General features: G+C 36.8%; 3 protein-coding genes across 9 annotated transcripts in view; 2 read left to right on the plus strand and 1 right to left on the minus strand.

Moving 5' to 3' along the window:
• The first annotated feature begins 16 nt into the window (after positions 1-16).
• Positions 17-15937, plus strand: LOC139760359 (delta(24)-sterol reductase-like). 2 transcript variants are annotated; one of them, XM_071683427.1, is made up of 11 exons: positions 17-148; positions 2612-2750; positions 2934-3089; positions 3414-3519; positions 4583-4701; positions 6742-6836; positions 7311-7482; positions 8666-8809; positions 9058-9255; positions 10236-10414; positions 15800-15937. In XM_071683427.1, the coding sequence occupies exons 1-11, from the start codon at positions 99-101 to the stop codon at positions 15807-15809; spliced, it is 1368 nt and encodes a 455-aa protein (XP_071539528.1). In that variant the 5' UTR covers positions 17-98; the 3' UTR covers positions 15810-15937. The 2 variants fall into 2 exon arrangements, with proteins under 2 accessions (XP_071539528.1, XP_071539527.1); XM_071683426.1 differs by lacking the exon at positions 15800-15937 and adding an exon at positions 12182-12355.
• LOC139760362 (NAD-dependent protein deacylase-like) lies at positions 12771-21483 on the minus strand. The gene is made up of 6 exons (XM_071683429.1): positions 21211-21483; positions 20270-20445; positions 18399-18613; positions 18077-18213; positions 15815-15965; positions 12771-14689 (listed from the first exon to the last, which is right to left on the minus strand). Exons 1-6 carry the CDS (start codon positions 21383-21385, stop codon positions 14626-14628), a joined length of 918 nt encoding a protein of 305 aa, XP_071539530.1. The 5' UTR covers positions 21386-21483; the 3' UTR covers positions 12771-14625.
• Positions 21323-25718, plus strand: part of LOC139760358 (uncharacterized) — a 181901-nt gene continuing 177505 nt past the window's right edge. For 5 of the 6 annotated variants that reach the window (XM_071683420.1, XM_071683422.1, XM_071683423.1 and 2 more), the window contains exon 1: positions 21323-25132. The gene's annotated coding sequence lies outside the window, so the exon portion shown is untranslated. The remainder of the gene's footprint in view (positions 25133-25718) is intronic. The other variant, XM_071683421.1, reaches the window with a different exon arrangement.

Below are 25718 nucleotides of genomic sequence, written 5' to 3' on the forward strand. Positions count from 1 at the left end.
CCTTGGCAGGATTTGGCAACTCGTACGTTAGGTGGTACAGTGTTGCCAGGAGGGGCTTTGGGTTAGTCGCCTTCAGACTCTTGGCAGCATTATTTGCAATGCAGTCCTCAGGCAGTAGCTGGTTTGAGTATATACTCATACATTACCGGTGAGTTCAGCGTACGCTACATACATTTTTGTGTACGATGCATTGTTGAAAACATTTAGCATAGGTATTAAGATAAGAAATAGTTCGCCCTTAGTGATGTTAGAAATTGTTGATATAAAGCGATCTGCAGTCTTCACATAACTTGAAAATTTGAGAAATAACGTGTTAGATTTTATTGCTCGTGTTTTTATGCTGTTTGAGAAATTTACGATGAAGTACAAGTCCAACATACGTAAATTGTGAACTATATTGATGCGGGTACCATGATTAAGGTATGTTGTCGGTCCCTCAGCAACTAATATTTTTACCCTTGTGAAGCATCCTTCTCCCAGTTCGAAGAGTACTTCATATAGACAATAAGTCCATGCCTTTCATGTGACCTCTGGATGTGATCATATCTCGACCAGGTATTGTCTCGCAAGAGCTGTCTCCCGCTACTGTAGGTAGTCGGAAGGTCTACTGGTATGTTTGGCCTCTCTAAGTTAGCTGAGCGTAAAGAAATGAGTTATGAAAAAATATCTCGTACCGGTTCACTTGATGAATTTGTAAAGTTTTGACAAACTAGCACCAATTATATGTATTTATTTTTTTTTTTTACAATTGTAGAAATATTTCGTCTTGCTGAAGTCGGGTTCCCAATTTAACTTCGAAAGTCGTGTTTAATTTGGAACGTCTAAACCATTTTACACGTGAAAGCTAACGGTATATATATATATATATATATATATATATATATATATATATATATATATATATATATATGTGTGTGTGTGTGTGTGTGTTACAGGAAGTAATAGTAAGGATGAATTTTGGAATATGGTTTCATGAGTCTTACTATATAATCCATTATTGTATGGTTTTATATATATTTGATAAAGGAATTCTATACTTTATAACATCTCTAATTATGTAACATGTGATTCCTCTTCTTTTTTTTATTTGTATATGCTAATTTGTGATGACCTTACGGTATTGATAGGTTGTAGATATTAACTTGTACGTCTTTTCTTTTTTCCCTTTGTAAACCAGCTCTGAAAAATATCGGTTCTCTGTAACATAACATGAATCAAATTGATAAGTAGTTGAACGTGTTAAGAAACTGACGGTTGCAGGTATGATTGGCATAAGTATGTTTTTATGTCAAGTTATGAATGAGTTATAACAACTGTATAGCCTTGAGATTTTAGTCCATCATTTTATCGTTTGACCCGGTCTGAGAGTGACATCTCTAGGCATCTTATCTTGGCTTGATCTTACCAGTTACATCATACCTAAACTTTGTCCCCTTATCTGTGTTCACATGATTTACGTAAGTGGATTTTAAAAGTATTGTCAGAGGTTTATTAAACGGATAATCTTGAAGTTGGCTTTTGAGAAACGTCAATTTCACTTGTCATTACAGGTATTATCGAAAATGAAACCATTTTTTTTTTAAAGTTCCAGCATGGCATAGTTGTTGCATTTAAGCGGAATGTATTTTAGCTTTTTTCTCCTCAGCTGTTTGTATGTGTAGCATATAGAAAAATACGAGAGGTTCTATAACATTGAGAACGGAGCAGGCAGGGTTGATTCAAAGACCGCTCTAGACAACAGCCATCGCTTGATAAATGCTTTATTTGATCGCCTAATGGGACTTTCCCGATAACACCAGTGCCATTAACTGGTACCATGTTCCTAAGTCTCGTTACTCTCTTCTTGACTAATTATAGTTCATTTTTTTTCCTGGCGTACTGAAAATAAAACGCTTTTGTATGTTTAAGCGGGACACGATTGCTAGCCGAGTCTGCCTGAGTGAGGGATGGTAAAGGCTTTGTAATCAGAATTGGTCAATATCTTGACCTGATTTATCGGACGGGACTTGTTCCCTGTACAGTAGCTAAATACAAGAAGAACGCACTAACAGTTGAAATGATGCCACTGGTTCCCTTGGTTGTAATTCAGGCGAGATGATACAGCTGCAAAGCCTATGAAATTTCAAGATATGTGCTCTCTTTAGGGAATTTTTTTAATGCTAATAAACATGAAAGAGGTCATATGAATTAAACAATATGATATAGAGGAAGCGCAGTTACCGCATTGATAGAATTAAAGTGTGTAAAAATGCCGGACGACCATTTATCTATTCCATGCTATTAAGTTGAACTGGCGGGAGCCCTAAAATTTTCGGCTCGCCAACTTTTTTTTTTTTTTTAAAGAGGACCCAAATTGGTGTGTTGATTTTTATCAAAGACCAAACAGTGGACTGTTACTGTTTGAATTGATTTTGCATTATTAGAGATGACATGTCTAGGTTCACTGATAGCAGGGATGACATGCCATCAGACACTTGTGGTTGAGGAAAAACGGGTTTTTAGGAACATGGTAGTTGTTGAAAGATGAAGCATGTCTATCATGTCATTCAGTAATATCCCTTAATGAATATTTACCGCAGAATTAATAAGTTATGTATCATTAATATCTCAGGTGGGTGCTGGTGATATTCTTTCTTCTACCAGCTTCCTTGATCTATGATATTTATTACTACACGCGATCTTGGATCATTTTCAAACTCAGCTCAGCTCCTCATCACCATGGCAGGAGAGTTCAGGAAGTACAAAGACAGGTTAGTAGATTATCTAGTTTATGAGGAGCGTTGGCATTGTTCATTATTAGCTCTCCTGATGAAATTATTAAGTTATTAGAAATATTGGAGTCTTTACCTTACCCTGCCTTCCTGCTCCGGAGTCCCTTCCTTCATTTCAGGTCATCATGAATGTTAATGCTTGCAATTTGTGTATGCTCATAGGTCTGTGAATGGAACAAGAGTAGCCAAGATGTCCCCATGTGCACTGCTCGACCAGGCTGGCAGACAATAAGTTTCAGGGAAGGGGCATACAAGAAGACTTTCTTCAAAGTAGCAATTAATATGGTTGATATCTTGGAAATTGATACAATCAAAAAGGTACTTCCCACTTGTGCCATCTTCATAACTAGAATTTCATACTGCATAAAATGGCTTGGATATTCATTATGTGCACACTGTTTTAATATAGACTTCCATTATAATTTATCATGTTAAACATTTAATCAGCATTTTTCATAGCTTGTGTAATTAGAACATAAAATACAATTTGGGCAATAATGGCTTTACCACATGAAAACAGGACTTTCTTTTCCATTTAGATTTCCTTGAGTTCCTTTACTGCATTTAATGAAATGTCATAGTTCTGAGATGACTTTAAGTTTTTTTTCAGTAATGTTTCCGTTTTTTTTGTTGGAATTCCAGACGGTGCGCTGTGAACCTCTAGTGACCATGGGTCAGTTAACTCATACCCTTATTGAGTTGGGCTGGACCATTCCTGTGGTACCAGAAATGGATGACCTTACTGTGGGTAAGTAGATATGTGCTGTGACATCCACATGATGAATTGACTGTGTTAGATTTCAAGGTTCTCTGCAGTAGTGTTCAAAAATCATTGTCCATATATTATAATTCATTTGCTAAATAACTACATCTAAGATTGCAGAATTCCACTCCTCATGTGTGCACACTGTATGCATCCATTTATACCTCATAAAAGGAAATTGATATTTCTTTCCATTTTACTTTGAAACTACAGCACCTCTTTCATCTCAGTTCTGTGTTCAGCCTATTCTTTGCTGACTTAGTATTTCAGTGCATGACCTTACAATGACAAAAACCTTTTCCTTTCTTTTGTTGATTTTGACAGTTTTACAGGAGTTCAAGTGGGTGAGTTACCTTCTCAATAAAATATCAATATATATAACCCATACCAGTATGGTCTTTTTTACGTAGTATAATTTATAAGATTCAAATCATGGTTTTGTAGCTAAAGATGCATTTCAAAGATTCTGGGATTCTGGATTCTGAGATAGTATGAAGTATAGATTGAATATTGATGAAAAGAGTATATATTAGTTATGTAAAGGGAAGAGGAAGATGGAAGAAATGGGGACAGAGTGAGAGAGCATGTGGGAAGGCTTGTTAACTTGTAGGAGGTGAATGTAGTATAATATTGCAAGGATGCATGGAGATTTTACATTAGCCACCTTACTAGATAGAAGACAATAGCATCCTAGATATGCAGACAGAGGAAGATGATTGTGGCTCAAGAAGAGTGTTCATTAACATATATTGTGGGATATCAGTAACCAGCAAATTAAGATAAAGTGGGTGAATGGAAATGGCTTAAGAAGCATAAGCTCAAGTTTTAGAGTGTCAGCACATGATTTGAAGCTACATATTGAAAGTAAAATACATCAATGAGAGATTAGCCAGCTCCTTTCCCACAGTAGTCCATTTATAGATAGAGCCAAATGATTTACTGATGTACCTAACATGACCTGTATACGATCCTTTGATATGTTTTGATATGCATTTTTACCACAGTATTGTTTGCTTTACAAGAACAACAAATGGTTAACTTCTTTCAGGTGGGTTGGTAATGGGCACTGGTATTGAGACAACTTCACACAAAGTTGGATTGTTTCAGCACATATGTGTGGCATATGAACTGGTTGTAGCAGATGGTTCTGTTGTAACTTGTTCTCAGGTGAGATTATGCTTACATCCCACAAAGAATGCACTAGATGTAGCTTTTCAGTTTAAAGCTTAAAAGAATTTTATTGGTTGCACCCATTTTTCAAAATTATATTTTTAGACAGTTTTGAGGTCTTGCACTATTAAACAAAATAATAATAGTGTGATATGTTTACAAAAATCATCAAAGTATTTTAAAGGTACAAGAACTAAACAAGTTATTTAATCATTAGGTAGGGAGTTGCATGCAAATACCATCTAATATTATCATAAGTGTTTCGTATAATAAGATCCACCAAGTAGGAGAGGATCATGACAATAGTTAAGATAAAACTATGCAGTCTAGTATCATATGTTTATATAACTATGTATTTTATCACCAGAATGGATTCCCTTGAATTTATTATTGTTTGTGTACAGATTTTTCCTTTATAACTTAATATGTTTATTCTTGGGGATGAGTAAGTGTAACTGATGGAAGGAGTTTTAAGGTGTTTAGGCCTGAACATTCAGGAGCTTTAGAAGCATTTATGGGATGGAACAGTTTGGATTGATAGGGTATATGGATAGCACCTTGCTCTCATTCGCCTTAATCAGCATATGAAGGGGTCAAAGTAAACCATATAGTAATTTGTGGGGCTTGGCTATGGAAGGTAGGCTTTGGTTTTGATATATTATAATATCACATCTTGGGTGGATGTACACAGAGGAAGTATTGATATTTGTCTGTTCCTGATCCGTATAATAAAGATAGGAGAGGCAGTTACATATAGAGAAAAGAGAAAGTTATAAATTTTGAATAGTTTTACACTTATGGCAGCATGTAATAACTACACAGATAACTAATTTCCCAATTTAATATCATTGAAATTGATAATAAGAAATGTATTTGATAATTAGTTCTCCAGGAAATGAACGTTAGTGATAATTATATTTACATTGTAGATTTGGGCTTTGGTTTTCACTACTGGTTGTGAAAAAATTGCAATTATATCCTTTCTGTATCTCGACTGTTGTAGTATGATCATCAGTAACATACAAAATATTCTGCTTTTAACTTTTTAGAACAAGTCCGTAAAGGGAATTTAATCGAGTACTGAAAGACAAATGGAAGGTATGATAATTATATCCCCCATTTTATGATGAAGGGGTAATGAAGAGGAGATGATTAGAGTACATAAAGTGAGTTAGAATTATCAGTTTTATTGCCAAAAAATATTAGAAATATGCATTACCTTATTACTTAATAGGTGGAATTAATTAAAAGTGAAAGAAAGATATTAGAGAACAGTAATGTAATAATGCCTGTGAGTGTAAGAAAACAGATAATGCATGGAAATTTGGACTAACCAAAAGACAGTGCATATCACTGAAGTATATATTCTTTGAGAGATAAATCTGGAATGAATTAATGAAGATCATAAAAGGTACAAATGAGAAAATAATGTAATTAATTAGGTTAACCATAATGAAATTTCCAGGTGATTTGAGTGTTTGGCAATCACATAATAAAGTTTTATCACCATTGTCGTAAACTGTGGATAGGGTATTATATCTTCTTGTCTCTTAAGTATCATGGCATAAGGCTAAAGACTGCTAGTTTGTTTATGATGGGATAACATCCTTCCACCACTAATACTACAGCTGATGATCTGTGATATATGCACTACTAATTGGAAAGGATAGAGGTATCCAAATTATGATGGTTGGTTGTTTCGGCTTTATGCCTGTCAACCACCAAGGCCGTTATGGCTGTCAGCACAAAGCTACATCAACTAGCCAAAAAGTTTTAACTTTCAGGTGTTAAGGAATATTCTAAAATCACATACACTCTCATTGTGTATGTGGCCTTGAGTATGATGGGTTATTAGAATAAATATATTAATTATGAAAATTTGAATATAGAAAATGAGTAAATTAATTCATCAAAATGGAATCCAGGACTTTGGTTACCACTGTCATATATAAAAAGCTTTCTGTGGTATTATTGTGATAGAATGACTATTCAGTAAGAGAAATTTATCTGGTTTAGTAAATGAAAAATTCTTTTCAGACTGAAAACTCAGAGTTGTTCTACTCGGTTCCATGGTCATATGGTACTCTTGGATTCCTGACTGCAGTGGAAATTAAAATTATCCCTGCTGAAAGGTAAGATGCCTTTGGTTTATAGAATTACTGTTTTATGATTGTAAAAGAGTTGCTTCCAATGTGGATGGATCATCATCTAAATCATATAATTATCTTAATTCCAGTCTCATTCACATTAGAAGGATCAAGTGCATCCAACATGACATTTTCGTCTTAGATTCATTGTGCTAATGAGGCATGGATTTCTCTGATATTACTGTGCAAATACTTCTTACATTTTTACACTGCATATTAAAATGATTCATAAGTCCAAAGTCCCCATTATACCCAATCAGTAAGCATTCCTTAGGCATTTTTATGAAACACCATAATTAATTAACACACCACATTAATCCATCTCTTCCTTAGTCTCTAGATTGTTCTTGTACCTTCAGCTACTCTGCTATATATTTCCTTGACCAGCCTGTCATCTACCAAACTTTCAGCATACATTTAACATTGTACCTGGTAAATGCAGTATATCTTTCATGGCAGGTTTGTGCGAGTTGAATACCAGCCATGTCACTCCCTAGACACTCTTGTCAAAACTTTTACAGAAGAAACCAAAAAGACTGAAGGAAACCAGTTTGTGGAGGGGCTCATGTATACTCTTCAGTCTGGAGTGGTTATGACTGGCACCATGTGTACATCAGCTGAGCCAGGCAAGGTAAACTTTAACAAGAGGTGATCCTATTTTAAGACTTACATGTTCTTATTGTCAGTCTTGGTTTACTGACATGGTTTTATATATCAGAAAATATTTTCTTTAATTATAGATAGACTTACAAAACATGATTAAAACATTCAGATGATTAGGGAAAAATTGTGTAAAGGTGGTTTTATTTAGTATAGGTGGCCTTTCTATGTCTGTTTCCTGGCACTACCTCAACTGATGTAGGGGGGCAGCAATCAAGTGTGGGGAGGAGAAGAGACTGTACATTATCTTTTTCCTTTACTGTCATGTATTTGTGTCGTGTGGGGTGGAGTGGCATTAGGAACGGATGAAGCCAAACAAGTATGAATATATTTATATGCATGTATATATATATATGTATGTTATCTCTGGGGATAGGGGAGAAAGAATACTTCCCTGCGTGTCATAGAAGGCGACTAAAAGGGAAGGGAGCAGGGGGCTGGAAATCCTCCCCTCTCTTTTTTATTTTTTTTTTTTTTTTTAATCCAAAAGAAGGAACAGAGAAGGGGGCCAGGTGAGGATGTTCCCTCAAAGGTCCAGTCTTCTGTTCTTAACGCTACACCGCTAACGCGGGAAATGGCGAATAGTATGAAAGAAAAAGAAATATATGTATGTGTATGTGTGTATATGTTTAAATATGTGTAAGAGTGGATATGTCTTTCTTCTGTTTTCTGGTGCTACCTCACTAACATGGGAAACAGCAGTCAAGTATGAAAAAGAAAGTGACTGAAATGTAACAAGTTACACATTCTCATTTTACTCTGCCAGAAGAAAAGATACCGTTGCCAAAGCTAAAATGAACAAGAAAATCGGATTTACATTAAAACAAAGTTGATATGGTTAATCGTTAAAAAGTGAAGGTACATAATGGATGGCAGATGTCTTATAACACTATTCTGCAAATGGGATGTAAAAACAACTGTGCATGGCAAAATGTTGCATCCTTATGTGGAGTGTAGCAGGAATAATATATGGCCATAGCCAGAGTCAGTTATGCCATACAAAACCTTAGTTGCAGATCTTTATGCCACTTGCTTAGTGTTTGTTGATTTAAGGTCAGTGGTGAATGTTCTAGTGCAAAAGTATTTCCTTTAGCTGACTGTTCAGCTAACAAAATATGCAGTTCTTTGAAACTAATGAGCTTCTTTAACCCTAGGTGAATGAAATTGGGCGGTGGTTCAAGCCATGGTTTTTCAAACATGTGGAGACTTATTTAACTGGTGATGTAAGAGGTGTTGAATACATCCCTCTTCGAGATTACTACCACCGTCACACACGATCTATTTTCTGGGAGATACAGGTAGGTAAACCTTGAATATTATGTTTTATAAGGGCATTTATCATTACAATTTTCTAAAACTGTATCTAGATCATTTTAAATGAAGATGACAAAAAAATTACTGCAGATGATAATGACTTAACAAATGTGTTTGCTTAAATACATTTGTATGTGAACTTGAAAACGGTAGCACAAAAAAATTTTAATATTCCACTTATGAAAATATCTATATTCCTGTGTCACTGAATAACACTAAGCTTTTTTATTAGGATATCATTCCTTTTGGCAACAACATGGTGTTCCGTTATCTTTTGGGATGGCTCGTACCCCCAAAAGTATCTCTACTCAAGTTGACTCAAGGACAAGTTGTCAAGGAGCTGTATGAGAAAAACCACTTCATACAAGATATGCTTGTCCCACTCAGCGATATGAAGAAATCTCTTAATGTCTTTGAAAAAGAGGTCAAGGTATGTTGAAGAGCTTAGAGTGTATAATGAGGTGACAGAAGAAATGTACAAACACGCACACTTTATCTTAACTTTTAAGTTTCCAAACCATATTAATGATGTATTGAAAAATTTTTTGGAAGATGCGGAGAATAACCAAAGGCCATAACAAGAAACTAAGCAAAAATGTATGAGAACAGATACAAAGAAGTACTTTTATACCATCAGTTTAGTGGTGCTATGGAATAATTAATAAAATTGTAAATGCTGACAGTATACTAAAGTTCAGAAAGTTGTATGACAGAAAAAAATTATTCAAGAGATATGGCCCCAGAAGCTCAAGCCGTTCCTGTACAGTAGAAATGTGTAATTGACATTCAGTTAGATAAGTACATACACACATATGTATAGACACAAAGACTAGGTGCTTCAACTACAGGGATAATAAAGTTAAAACAAATACATATGAATGCAAATACAATCTTGTAAGAAACTGGTAAGTCTTTAAAGGTCTGATACGATTCATTTCTGAATTATTAGTGTGTTTTGACATATACAAATAAAAATCTAGATTCATTCCATCTCATGACAGCTTCAGTTTGGTATGCGGAAATGTTTTAATGGGCGCTCTGTATGGAGATCAGTCTAATATTCAAAGGATAGACTTGATAAATATTTCACTTCTTGTCTGTGACTAACGTACTTGTGCCTCCTTAGTTGCATCAAGTCCTTGGTTTCTGCTCTTACCACATTCATGTGTGAGTTTTTGAAATCTTACAGTTATCACAAACACCTCAAAAGGACCCAGTGGTCTGTTGCAGTTTGAATTCCTTTATATTTACCTAAAATGATTGGATGAATATTAGATGATCAAAGAAATGTATTAATGATTTTTAACAAATAATCCACCTTAGCCATCATAACTTTATTTTTAAACCAATTTCTGAATCTGATGTGAAATCCTGAATTATTCATCCAAATCATGTATTTGTGAATTTCAGATATATCCTGTATGGCTATGCCCATTCAGATTACCTGCAAACCCTGGTATGCTTCATCCACTGAATGAGAAAGAGGCACTGTTTGTTGATATTGGGACGTATGGTGTGCCAAAAGTTGATAATTTTGAACCAGTTGAAACAACACGCAGAATTGAGGAATATGTCAGAAAGGTTAAGGGGTAAGTATGTTCATTATTTTGAGTGATTGGAATGACACTGATATAATGTATTAACATTGCAATTAAATTGATGGGATAAATGTATCTGGAACCTCAGTATTCGTATGAATGGTGATAGTTCTCATTGACAAATATGAAATCAGGTGGCAGGTACTGATCAAAATTATCTGTAGGGGTGTGCAACAATGAGAAATTGTGCCATGTAAAAAAGGCAAGGCAGTTGTTTCTGAGCTAAGGGTTACGTAGAGAAATAGATATTCCTATGTCTGTTTCACCTAATTCAATACATGGTCCACGATCACAAAGATGAAATAAAATCATACAGCTTCTAGAAAAAAGAAACTATTTTCAAAGGCGATACATGGCTCAGGATTATTTTGGATACAAACTCGTGACACTCTTAGGGTGAAATAATCATACATCTGGTTGCTAAGACTTGTGTTTCAATGGTGTGAGCACCAGCCACCCACCTCAGCGTGCTTCCGGTTATCTTGAGGAAACAACTTTTTTTTTTATTTATTTACTCTTCCAGCCTGCTACTTAATTTTGGCAATTTTGCATCTGGGTGGTGTATATAGGAAGTCTTAATAAAAGATCTTTCTGTTTATTTGGTCTTCAAAAGAAAAACAATACCCAGCAGGCAATTGAGGATGGACGTAATCAGTATCTGCTATTGATTTTATGGGTATATGAAATAGATTGGATGGTTGACCTACAGCCAACCTGGCTGTTTATCCTTTTGAAATAGGTTGGTCAAGAAGGTACTTAGCATCAGATAAGAAAGGTTAACTTCAGACTCACATGCACTGGTCCTGTGTGTAGTGTCAGTGGACTTATTCAGAGTTGCAGGCTCGAGGAAAAAATTGTCAGAAATGAGCAGTGCAACAAAAGTACAGGCTTACAAATGCCTCCCCCTTTACCTTAAGTTGATTCTGAAAAAGTGACATTTGTAGCTTAAACTTTTGAAACCTTTATAATCATGCACACCTTTATTACCCCCCATGGATGCTTGCCATCTCTCACATGAGCGAAGTAGCATCAAGAACAGATGACATAGCATTAGAGGGAAAATTCCTCATTTTGCCGCCTTGCTCCGTTCCTTCTTTAGGAAAGTATTACAGGAAGTGAGGATTTCTAGCCACCCACTCCTGCCCCTCTTAATCACGTTTTGACATGCAGGGAATACATGGGCATTATTCTTTGTTCCGTATCCTCAGGTAGAATTACTTATTGTGGGATATAATTTGTGGTTAGCATCCATACTTTCTTATCCCTAGGGTTGGGGAGAAAGAATACTGCCCTCATTCCTCCTACATCATAAAAGGTGACTAAGAGGGGCTGGAGTTGGAGGTCTTGGGATTCTCCCCTCCACTACCAGTTTTCCAAAAAAAGGAATTAATGAAGGAGCCAAGCAAGGACTCTTTTCCCCCTGAGGCTCAGTCATGGGACAAGAATGTTGGATGTCAAAAATTCTGGATAATGCTGAGACTACAGTCTCTTACTTTTAAATACATTTTGTAAAGTAGTTCAGAGATTGCTTTCAATCTTATCAACAACTTGTAATGCATGTTAAGTAATTTGTATGGGATAAGGTGGTATGACTGGAATATTTGGGAACCTGGACTGTCCTGTACAAGTAAAGTCAAGCTATTAAAACACAAAATATTAGAGTCTGATATGAATCCATTTAATGCTGATCATATTATTTCATGCTAAATACTTAAGAACTTTTTATAGGTACTCATAATGTGTACTTTCTTTCAACAGCTTTCAAATGATGTATGCGGACTCATACATGACTCGAGAAGAGTACCGAGAAATGTTTGACCATTCACTGTATGATGAAATGAGGGCAAAATTTGGCTGTGAGAAGGCTTTCCCAGAGGTTTATGACAAAGTTAATAGAAAGGCTCGCATTTGAAATAAAAATTGTCAGATTTACTACTGTTTTTTAGTGGTTTTAAGTTTTTAATAATTATCACTTAATTGTCCTTAAAAATTTGACTCCAAAGTATTTATTTTTTATCAAAATATCAGCACAGATATCCCTTGGGATAAGGGAGAAAGAATGCTGTCCACATATTTCCTGCATGTCGTAAAAGGCAACTAAAAGGGGTAGGAGCAGGGGACTAAATCCTCCCCTCCTGTTTTACTTTTCCAGAAGAAGGAACAGAGAAGGGGATCAAGTGAGGATTTTTTCCATTTAAGGCTCAGTCATCTGTTCTTGACTGCTGGAAATGGCAAGTCTAGGGGATTCCCTTAAATTTTCAGGGCTGGCCCATTTAGGGACTAATATATGTTTGGGTTTAGGTGTAAATACGAACATACACACCCTCTCAGGGTAATGATTAGGCTCTTTTAAATTTTCAGTTTTATTGCTATGTGAAGTGATAAATGTTTTCAACGTAGGTCAAAGATTTTTGTGTCTCATACACATATGGGGGGTCGTATGGATCACCAGGTACAAAAACTTGGATCACTCACCATCCACTATATGTCCTGTGCTTGACATGTTAAAATAGCCAAGGACAACTTGCTTAAACTAAAGTCATTACAACAAAAAAGAAATAGGGTAAGTAGGTCTACATTAATCCCATGATTTTTTTCATAAATGAATGTTGTTTCCCCACGTTAGCAAGGTAGTGCCAGGAAACAGAAGAAAGACATATCCACTCACATACATCTATATATATATTCATATATGCACATTCTTTGGACACAGCATTTTCCCATTGATTTCTGTTTTGTTCATTAACTGACATTGTACATAGTCATACTTGCTTACCTTCATCCAGTCCTAGCACCACCCAACCCCACTGGAAAGCATCGCCACCCTCTGTGTCAGAGAGGCAGTCCCAGAAAACAAAGAAAGCTATATATCTTTTATGTTTATTATAATTGATCACCATTTCTCGTGTTAGTGAGGTAACCCCAGGAAACAGATGAAGAAAGACCCATCCACTCATATACACACATATATATATACATACATTATTATTTTATTACATAATTACTTTATTTATTATACTTTGTCGCTGTCTCCTGCATTAGTGAGGTAGCACAAGGAAACAGACGAAAGAAAGATACATATATATATATATATATATATATATATATATATATATATATATATATCTTTTCTTTCTTTCATACTATTCGCCATTTCCCGCGATAGCGAGGTAGCGTTAAGAACAGAGGACTGGGCCTTTGAGGGAATATTCTCACCTGACCCACTTCTCTGTTACTTCTTTTGGGAAAAAAAAAAAAGAAAAATGAGAGGGGAGGATTTCCAGCCCCCCGCTCCCTTCCCTTTTAGTCGCCTTCTACGACACGCAGGGAATACGTGGGAAGTATTCTTTCTCCCCTATCCCCAGGGATAACATATATATATATGTATATATATATTTTTTTCTTTTTTTTTTATACTTTGTCGCTGTCTCCCGCGTCTGCGAGGTAGCGCAAGGAAACAGACGAAAGAAATGGCCCAACCCCCCCACACACATGCACATACATACGTCCACACACGCAAATATACATACCTACACAGCTTTCCATGGCTTACCCCAGACGCTTCACATGCCTTGATTCAATCCACTGACAGCACGTCAACCCCGGTATACCACATCGCTCCAATTCACTCTATTCCTTGCCCTCCTTTCACCCTCCTGCATGTTCAGGCCCCGATCACACAAAATCTTTTTCACTCCATCTTTCCACCTCCAATTTGGTCTCCCTCTTCTCCTTGTTCCCTCCACCTCCGACACATATATCCTCTTGGTCAATCTTGGTCAATCTTTCCTCACTCATCCTCTCCATGTGCCCAAACCACTTCAAAACACCCTCTTCTGCTCTCTCGACCACGCTCTTTTTATTTCCACACATCTCTCTTACCCTTACGTTACTCACTCGATCAAACCACCTCACACCACACATTGTCCTCAAACATCTCATTTCCAGCACATCCATCCTCCTGCGCACAATATATATATATATATATATATATATATTCATACTAGCTTGCCTTCATCTATACTCGATGCCTCCCCACCCTACAGGAAACAGTATTACCAACCCCTGCATCAGCAAGGTAGCTCCAGGAAACAGACGAAGAAATGCCCCATCCACATCTTTTCACAAGATATTCATTATCTAGTTTTAGTATGTCAAACTAAATTGCCTGTCATGCATAACACCAATTAAAGTAAATATTATCAATCATCTTCGGGAGCAAGAGCTTCAGGTAATGTAGATCCACAGGGACCCTCAAAGTGAAACCTGGGAAAAAATTAAAAATATGTAGTAAAGGTTCAACTTATAAACAATTATTTATATATATATATATATATATATATATATATATATATATATATATATATATATATATATATATATATATCACAACATATACATATATATACACACAGACATATACATATATACACATGTACATAATTCATACTGTCTGCCCTTATTCATTCCCGTCACCACCCCACCACACATGAAATGACAACCCCCTCCCCCCGCATGTGCGCGAGGTAGCACTAGGAAAAGACAACAAAGGCCACATTCGTTCACACTCAGTCTCTAGCTGTCATGTATAATGCACCGAAACCACAGCTCCCTCTCCTCATCCAGGCCCCACAAAACTTTCCATATATATGTATATATTACTTATTTACTTAATCGCTGTTTCCCTTGTCAGTGAGGTAGCGCCAGGAATAGACGAAGAATGGCTCATCTACTCATATACACATACATATACATAAATTCCCATACACACACATATACACATGTGCATACTCATGCTTGCCTTCATCCATTCCTATCACTACCCCACCCCACAGGAAACCATCGCTACCCCCAGCTTCAGCAAGGTAGCGCCAGGGTAACAAACAAAAAAAAGGCCACATTCGTTCACATTCAGTCTTCAGCTGTCTTGTGTAATGCACCGAAACCACAGTTCCCTATCCACATCCAGGCCCCACAGACCTTTCCATGGTTTACCCCAGACATTTCACATGCCCTGGTTCAGTCCATTGACAGCACATTGACTCTGGCATACCACATCGTCCCTAGAATACCACAAACACCAATTCAGCACCCTTCATGCCCACATTTCAACTACCAATATGAAGACACTGAACTCTTACTGCTCGTTTGCCCTTCATTTTCTCCAGATAGACAACAAATACATCACCACACTTTATGATCTATGGTCCTATCCAGTGGACATGGCCAGCTTCCTGAATGCCATAAAGATAGAAAGGACTCCTGAGACCAGAAGCATAAAAAAATCCTCAGCATCTAAGACAAACAGTTGTATATAATTCACTGTTCAGAAGCTATGTAAAAAAACTAAAGATTTATCAATTTCCCTTCAAAAAGCGAGCAGTAACTTACCCAAAGGTGCTGGTGGCTGGTGTTGTCTCCACGTTGAACTCTGCTACTGGGACTCCCCGAGCGGCAACTTGTGGGGCAAACATAGCAGCAGGATACACAATTGATGATGTTCCCACAACCAAGCAGAGATCACAGTTATGTAGCTCATCATCTGTGCACATTCCAGTAAAATTTACTGTATTTTCTTTTAGTTTAAATTATAGTTTGAAACATTAACATCACACAACTCTGGTCATTACATATTGTTTTGCTAAATTTTCTCAAAATACACCATGACCACTTGTGAATAACTGCTTTTACTTCTAGCTACCTATTAAATTTTGAGATCTTTTTTTCATATTATGTAGGATGAGAGGTTTCCCAAAAGGTAGTAGTTGGTAGGCAGCCAGTGACTAAGGTGGTATATTACCAGTACTACCTGCCTGGGCATCAGAATAGTTAGTGATATCTGCCTAGTGAGCCAGCACTATAGTGGTTGTCAAGTTGCACTCCTCTTACCCAGGTAGCTGTCTTTTCTGCTTCACTAACATGTGGACTACTGGCATTCTGTCCACAAGCATACAATCTCCTTGTCATATGTAACACTTGACAACACTTAACTCACGCAGCTCATTCTTCATAACTTGATTTTCCTGTGGTGAGCACTGTGTGCTAGCCTTGCCTTTTGGCAAAATGGTAAGAGCAGTAGATAGAAGTAATAGGTAGGAACCTTTCTGTATGGTGCAAATAAAGTCATTTGCATTTAAATACAGTGTCATAAAATAACACAAAGTCTGAGATATTGCACTGAGTGCATGACTATCACAGCATAATACGAAATTACTGTATTCAACAGGATGCGACCAAAAAAAGCAGTGCATAATCTCTTCCAACCATGGTTATATATTTGGGTAACTGGAAGATTTCAAGATTTAACCATGGGCATGTTAAAATTGCAGGCTACATATTGCACCTTTCTATGCTTCTAGCAAGTAGCAGCCTTTTAATAAGCAAGCAGAACACATGAAAATTTATTTATACAGACTCCATCATTTTCAAGTGCACACATGCACTCCATTCATAGGGATCTATTAGTAACTTGGAGGCTGCATTTTTCTGTGGACTAATAAGAGCTGCAGGTGACATGGTATTTACATATGCTAACTGAAACTATCGGCCTATTTATACATGGGTGGAAGATTTTAGAACATATATATGGACTTTGTCCTTTTCATGTAGAATATATTAAAAAAAATCATGCATATTCACCATGTCCTGTGTGTGTAAGGAAGAATGAAGAATAGATTAATGAGCCTTTGAGGGAAAAATCTTTACTTGGCTCCTTTTTCTGTTCCTTCTTTTGGAAAGTAAGGCAGGAGGGGAGGATTTCTAGCCCACCTTTCTTAACCACCATCATTTCGGTGCATTACACACGACAGCTGGAGAATGACTGTGAGCGGATGTGGCCTTTTTTGTCTGTTTTCCTAACGCTACCTCACTGAAGCAGGTGGTAGCAATGCTGTTTCCTATGGGATGGGGTAGCAATAGGAATAGATGAAGGCAGGCAAGTATGAACAGAGAAGGGGGCCAAGTGAGTATTTTCCCTCTAATTAGGCTCAATCCTCTGTTCTAGACTTTACCTCTAATGCAGAAAATGGCAAATATGCATGAAAAAAAAAATATATATATATATATATATATAAAGACAGTATATTACTAGTTAAAAGTGGTAAACATCAGGGCCTCAACCACTCCTGGTTTACATTGAAATCTACATAGAAGACCTCAGCTAGAGAATAAGGTTGGTTAAAGAAAACTTTCACAGCAAGGGGTGAAACAAGAAAATGGTTTTAGCTGGGAGACATATCTAAAAACATGTCAAGGTTAAGGGATTCAAGGTCCACAAGGCATGCAGCAGGTATGCGGTTCTTAATATAACTACAGATTTTTACTTTGAAGTAAGAGTGTGAGTGAAATTATAGATGAAGGTGTGAAGAAGATTAGAGAACATTATTAGACAGTAGTCCCCAGGAGCAGTAAGATCTAAGGAGAGAAACTACCCATATTGTGTATAACATATGAAAGGTTAAAAGAAAGGCCACAAATGGTAATGAAGTGAATAAAAAAAGGTCTTAAGGTTAGAACTGCTTCTGCACAAGTCCTTTTCACTGGATGTTCAAATATATACTAACTTAAAACATCTGACAATTCAGAGTGAGCTGTATATAAAAGTAGAGCAAGAAGGGCATAAAATATTGTATACAACAGAAACAATCAACTTACGTGCTTTATCCATCACATCAGAATCAAGACTTTCTCCAAACCATATTACATGAGGCCGTAAAAGTCCTGCGCAAGCTCTGCATCTTGGAAGTTCAGATTCTGGAATCCTAGCATCTTTAGCCTTGGGATCTGGGGCACTGTAACAAATAATGGCTTACAAGAAAAGTAGTTTGAGATAGGCTTCTTTCTGTAATAAATACGTAACCTTATAAAACTGAGAACTTTGCATTTGATAGCCAAGTGTTGTTGGAACACATAATGCAAACAACCAAACCATAAATGGTATATCAAATAATGCAAGGCAAATTATATAATTTTATACCCTTTCCCCTCAAGTGCTGGACATATAGGACTGTCAGTATTGGCCCGGATTTCTCCACAATGTGTGCACTCGGTTCGAAAGAGAGAGCCATGCAGTTCTATAATATTCTTTGATCCAGCCCTACGATGCAGTTCATCAATATTCTGTGTGACAATCACCAAACGGCGGTCCTCTGCTGCAAGATGTTCCTCTGCTTCAGCCAATACCAGGTGAGCCTATAACAAACAACCATACTGGTAATTAGAGAGAGACTGAGAGTCAAGCTACTTAGGAAAGTGGAAGTTTATGAGTAATTCGAATACTGTTTACTAAAAGTCACTGCAATATAGCAATAACTGGAAGGATTAAAATGACCACTTTACCTTTGGATGGGCTGCACTGATGCATGTTTCAGAGATGAAGGAAAATATTTTGCTTTTAGACAGAATTGTGACAGAGAAGCAAGCATTAGTACAAATACATGACACTCTAAAAATTGTAAGGAGAGATGCAGTCTGGCTCATATACCTTGCCTGCCTCCAAGGAGACAGTACTTTTTAAACTGCACAATATGAGATTACAGGAAAGGGCTCAGGATCAGTAAGGGATGTCAGTGTTATCCAAGGTGGAATCAGGAGAAAAGTGGTAGAGTGATATTACCAGCAAAGGAAACAGCTTTAATATCATCAGCATGGAAAAGAAGAAAGGTAAAGTGCCAGATACTATTAAGAGATATTTAATGGGAAAAAAGAAATGGAAGAGGAAATCTGGTTGAAGTGGTCTTTCACCTCACCAATAACATTTTTCCCAGTGATAATGGCAAAGATGAAAGCTGAATGATAGTTGCAAAAGAACTTTTTCTCATCCAACATGGTAGGTCCCTTGCCCAAAGGGTCTCGGTAAACAATGATTGAACCCCGAACTGGATGATAAGATAGTTATAGAGGAAGAGAAGATATAAACCTTCATTACTCCATCTGTCACCTCCACCATATGCTTGTCAGAGACAAAAGTAATACCCATGGAACGGCAGCATCATTTCCAAGAAAAATGGAAAAAGACGGTTTTCACAAGATTGCCTGGTCAGTGCTCCCAAAGTACTACAACTGGCAGAGAGAACAGCAGGAGAAGGTGTGGTTAGTAATGTACAGACATAATTAATTAAACTGATAAAGGGTGAAAAAAATATAGATAGAATGAGAGACAGGTGAAACATATATCCAGTGTCAGAAAATTGGTTGTGATAATCCGGTAATTGAGTGAAGGTGATGGTAATCTTGATTACAGTACTGTACACCATATAAAGTTTTACAATATGCAAGTTGTTTGCTTGCCTTAACCTGACATAGTTACTGTATTCCATTCTAAGAGTATCTTGTCACTGATAAATATTTCTTGTTCCCCATATCCACAAGGCTATTACCTTTCCATGTCTACTGCCTGTCTTAATTATCATACCTTATATCCTACTAAGGGCATAAAATACAATCCAAAATGATGACTTTCTTTTTGAGATAAAGGACTGGAAAAAGTACTATAAGTTTTAATTACAAGGCTAGAATCATGATGCGTGAACAGATCAGTGTTAAAAAAATCCAGGAAAAACAAAATTTGGAAGGGCATACAAATTCAAGAAAAAGAGGTGTTTGAGTGATACTTAAAACTAAAAGATCCAGGAAAGTATTTGACTGTAAATCTCTTCCTTGAGGTAAGTAACAGTTTTATGAGGATGTCTAATGAGAAGGAAAGGAGTGAGGATATGGTGAAAAGAGCAAATGAACTAGAAATAAGTAAATGATGAGCAAGATGATAACATCTGGAAAAAATGTATCATAGGTCGCAGCAATTTGTTAAAATTCTGGATTCTAACAATAATGGTATGATCAACTCACTGGATTGGGATCCTTGGTGCGCATAACTTCCCTCCGGTAGTGGTAAAACTCCCATACTAGAGAAGGATTTGATCTAAAAGCTACAGGGCTGGCCAAGTCTTGAGCTTGCCAAGTGCGCCAGAATCCTCCAGCTCCTCGAAAGGTAGGAACTCCAGACTCTGCTGACACTCCAGCACCTACAAACACAATTGCTTCTTATCTATTTATGTTCCTAGTTGAATGAATTAATGGACTTCCCGGTCTTCATTAATAACTTCAGTCAACATCAAAGTAAAATGAGTAACAACTTTACATTTATATCATAATAAGTTACATTAAATACATGTAGTGATAATACAAAATACGAAAAATTTTAATTATGTGGATGCAGTCTGGTAGACAACATTTACTTTCAGATACTTTATAGGCAAAGACTTCAATTACTGGAAAGGGAAGCTACCCATGAACTTTAATTACTGTTATGGCAGAAGTAGCAAAACCAAAAGTTCACCAAATACATTTTTATTTTTTGTTAAACAATTATACTATTCTTATTTAACAAGTATTTGGAGCAGCTTTAAAATTTCACATAGAAAAGAACTCCTGTTAACTAAATCATGTATAGGTAAAACCTGTTAACCCAACTATTGTGTTTATTCAAATTCAAACCATGCTGTACTAATAATGAAATTCGTAATTTTCAATAAATAGTAAATAAATGTTCACAAGATAAATAGTAGTTCAGCGACAACTTCCAGCAAGTTGGACTATAATCATAACCTGAAAAAGTCAAATTAGTTGTTCTGGAACATCAACACTGTATATATTTTACACTGAATTATCAACATTTAACTCGAAATGTTTCCCCTCCTGTATAATCTTCCATGCAATTATTACCAAATATGAAACAACAGTGCAAATGAAAAAAAATACCCCTTAAATCCTTCCTATTTCTTCCTCACCTGTTAATACAACAACGTGCTTTGATTTTTTGAAAATTTCCCTAAATTTCGCCATATCTGAGCTGGGTCGGCTTGATGCAGACATCTTTACCAATGGTTTTGATACAAATAACGATCTTTCAACTTTCTTCAGATGCCTGATTCTTCCGAGGAAGCTTGCTAACTGCAGAACCATTGAACTACCCTGTTGGCAATACCGTCTACTGATTGTCTACAGCGACAATAATAGCTGAAGTACACTTAGTGGGTAGACAAACTACCCCCAAGGTTATGTTGTCACGCCAGCGCTCACATGAAGCACATCCAGCGAACACGACTGAAACATGTAAGACGCACCAATTTATTAGCGAAGACAAGTAAAATACGACCTTTCAGCAACCTTATTTTTCTAGTATATGATATGAAAGTTACATTTACATCTTTTTGGATGAAGATCATAAGATTTATATGATTTTTTAGTTACATCATCCGTAATGTTATGTTCTCAGCGAAAGCTTCCTTGTTTTCACTGTAGCAATATATTTTCATATAGGTTGTCTGAAATCGTGAGACACACATGAAAATATTACAAGACACTTGAAGCTGTACTTTTTATTTGTTCTAATCTTCACTTTACCCAAAGGAACCATCATGACTTCTGGATGTGGACGCCCTACTACTAAAGACTTTTTTGTGTGTGATTGATCCAGTTAAGTGATGAGTTGATATACACTTCAAGTAAGATCACTACGATGAATTACAATCAGATGTGGTATGTGATAATACCATGAAATGATGACTTAACTGAAGCTAAATGGAACTTAAAGAAGGATAGGTAGGAGAAAACTGGACTAAATTTGGAGAAAGATTTAACCGGTAATATAAAGTTGGTATATGATATAAGGAGAGACATGTTAAAGCTGCCTTAACAGAAAGTTGGTACATAGTATGAGGAAGAACAGATGAAGGATATATCTTTACAGTAAAAGACCAGATACAGAGATGGAAGGGGTCTTTCAGATAGATACTTCATGTCAGCAATTAACAGTTGGAATAGGAAGATTGTGGTGGACGAGATGATGATAATGGGTTGGTGCTATTAACGTAGACATATACTTAACCCATTGAGTCCAGGACAAATTGTTATGATGTAATAGGACCCAAGAAAGCATTACTACACATTGAATGTGACTCATTTGGAAAGAATGCCACAAGTTGGACGTTCAGGAAGAGCACCACCTGACCGTATAACAAATACAAAAAGACTAAGTGTAGGGACCTGAAGAAGAACAGGTAAAGAGAGGAGAACGGACTCATTCTTGAGGAGGGGCAAGGACTGTGTAGCGACCTTGAGATATGGGGGAAATTTCTCCAGGGTCTCACGAAACACTGGCTACAAAACCTCAGCTGGTCTAAGGTGGGAAATTATGGTCTTGAAACAGTAGAATGTACTGCTCTTAAGTGGGAAGGTACACACTGCTACGTGTCTGAAGGCTGGAGATCATGTTCACGCGTTTCTGTCGCAGAGAATCTGTTGCAAATGTAATGATGATACTAGGAACATAAGTGGTAAAAGGTCGCACATTGAACAAACAGACGAATGGCCAGTAATGAGGTTATCAGATAAAGGAACCGAGGATCTTCATTGTTATCAGGTACATGTTGACTTATCTACTGGGTCATAGTTATTGACTGTCCTCTTGGCTGAGGATACTATCATAGCATTTGGAATACCAATGTTTGCACAGTATTTGTAAAGATGTATTTTCCTCTGGTAGTATACAGACGTCTCTTAAGTTTCAGCCCATTGCCTCTTGGTGACAGATACCCTGGTTGCGAACGATGTACCCTAGTTCATTTCGTGAAATTTCTTAACGCGTTTCAAACATTTTAAATCACCGTAGTCTACTCTTATGTACTGTTAGTCTCAACTTCCACTAATCTTTCCTCGTACGGTTTGTTTTAATCTTCGCGTCATTCATTTTACTTTCCTACAAAGATATAGAAAGGCATATATACAGCAACAGACCTTTGGGTCCTTTCGAGAATGAGATAGTGGGAAAGATCATAGACTCAAAGATCAGTGAGGTAAGAGTTAGAAGGAAAAGATGATTACGGAGAAAATCCTGTAAACATTTTGCATAACTCATGAGGCACAGAATATGTCAGTCTTGGACTGAGAGAGAAGTATTGTCATGATTGCTTGCAAATGTATGTCACTGTTTTCAGCTACTCTGATTGTTATAATCTTTCCTTATGCTAATATTTTTGAGGAAAGAATACCTATTACTGCTAGAGAAAATAGACAACTCTAGCTTTACATGACGACCATCTAAGCCTTTGATAATCTTGAATGCTAGTAAGAGATCACCTCTTAACCCTCTCTTTCCTAAGCTGAATATGTTTAACTCGATTAGTCTGTTCTTAGAGGGTTTGTTTCTCAGTCAGGGATCCTAGGATTTCAGGCAGCTTGCCTAACTCTTTTCGTAAGTAGGATGATGCAGTAATTCATCTCAATTTTATCGTTTGAGCGGCATCTGTACTTTTTTTCAGTAATTTCAGATCGTTACATAAAAAACGCCTAAGATCTTTGTTTTCTTTTAAAGATATTGTAGTCAATCATCCTTTAATTGCACTTTTCTTTCATTTTCAAAATGCATCTCGTTTGTCCAGCTATACTTGCATCATTGCCAAACACAGTGTTTCCACGGACAACTTAACAGTTACATTCATTTACACTTCTACAATTTGACTTTGTTAGCACTGGAAGTACAGACAGTCAGATAAATCAAACAATAATTTCTAGTTAAGAGAGAATTCAAGTACAAATAACAATTTATGTCTTCATCGTGGTATGCAAAAAAAAAAAAAGCTGGATACGTTTTTCACTCCTTCTAAATGCAATCTAGATGTTGATATGTATCTACCAAACGATAATGTTGTTTGTATTTTCATTTTCTTGATTTTTGAGAGGCCCGCTAACCCTCTGAGGTTTGTTTACAAGTTCTGTGATGGGCTTTAAAATTAATTGTTTAAACCCCAAATACATACTCTTTCCCGGCCTCTTTCGGCATAGATTTTGATATTTTACTTTGCTGATGCTTCTTTTGGTCATGCAGTTAATGGTCAAGAAACTCTCAAGATTTAAATGGGTATAATTATGAGAAACCTTCTCGATTTATTTCGTACATTTTTCATCAATAAATACTTAAGTCCCATCCGCAGTGCAGAAGGTATATAAGTTGCCAAATCTAACTGAATAATCGATTGTATGTTTCATGTAATATAAAAGTCAGTATATTTCAAGACAATGCTGTCATGATGCATCTCATTGCAGTGAATAGTATAATAGATGTTGTAGAATAATAGAAAAAAAGTGCCGTAAAGATTTAGTATTAGTAACTTTGAGTCACAGAAAACGGACACATGTGCCGTCCGACAACCTGAAATGGTGCACAAACTAAAGTGTTTGATTTTCTTATCTTGGTTTGTACACGAACGATAAGAGATTAAGTAGAACGTGTTTAATAACTTTAGGAATGGTAAGTGATGATTTTATATATGTATGTAGTGAAATATAATATCCTTGACCTTTTCGTTTTTATATTGCTGCTTTCGGACAATGTTACCAACAAACGCAGCCATCTTGAATTTTGTTCAGTTGTCTCTTTGCAGTGAGTGAGAGAGCATGTATGTGGTATTATCTAGTGTTTGTAAATAAACGAGTGGAATACCAAACTGTTTTAGTAGCACTGATTAGAAAAGTAGTATCAATAAGTTTAAAGTGATTGTGCATAGTATAATACAACAGTGGTGTAATATCTTTACTGTCAGAAATTAAGTGAACCAGTTTTGTGCAAGGAGGTAGGGAGGGTAAGCGAGTTGCGAGGAGGAAGCCGATTTTGACAGCAGATTTGCACAACATTTGCATTTTTCTCCTTATGTAAGTATCTTAATGCACTGATTATGTATCTCAATACTTGAATATTTTGTATAGATCTGCAGTGATTTATAAGGATTGGTAGATTCTCGTGTCCTGGCGAGTTACTGTTGATAACATTTGGAACTCGCGTCTTCCTTGCTATCCTAATGATCCCCTGTTGAAACAGTAGAGACAGCCTTGTGCTGTTGCTGCTGTTATTGGCTTGTGGCGTGTTGTTAGCTGCCTCAGACTTGCAGACCCATAGAGCTGGGCCTGCTCTTCGTTGCCTGATGCAAAGTGGGTAGGAAAAGACCTGTTGACTTGTCAGTTTGAATAACTGAAGGTAGATTGGTATTTCTCAGGAGTCGGCGGCTCTGGCTGGCACGTCTGTCAAACACATACACCACACCAGGCGACCGGGATGTCAGTTGTTGACTTCGTCCGACCGGGTTAGCAGCAGCAGCTTCATCCGTAAAACATGTCAGACATCAACTTCGGTTCCTTCACCTATTACTTTTAAGTGTTCCCTAGGGCGATTTGTGAGACCTGTCTGCTTCCTTACACCGGTTCCGGACCAAGCATCTCCGTTTGTCCTCCAGCCAGTCAG

Source organism: Panulirus ornatus, chromosome 36 (assembly GCF_036320965.1).
Source record: "Panulirus ornatus isolate Po-2019 chromosome 36, ASM3632096v1, whole genome shotgun sequence".
In the NCBI taxonomy this organism is placed as follows: Eukaryota; Metazoa; Arthropoda; class Malacostraca; order Decapoda; family Palinuridae; genus Panulirus; species Panulirus ornatus.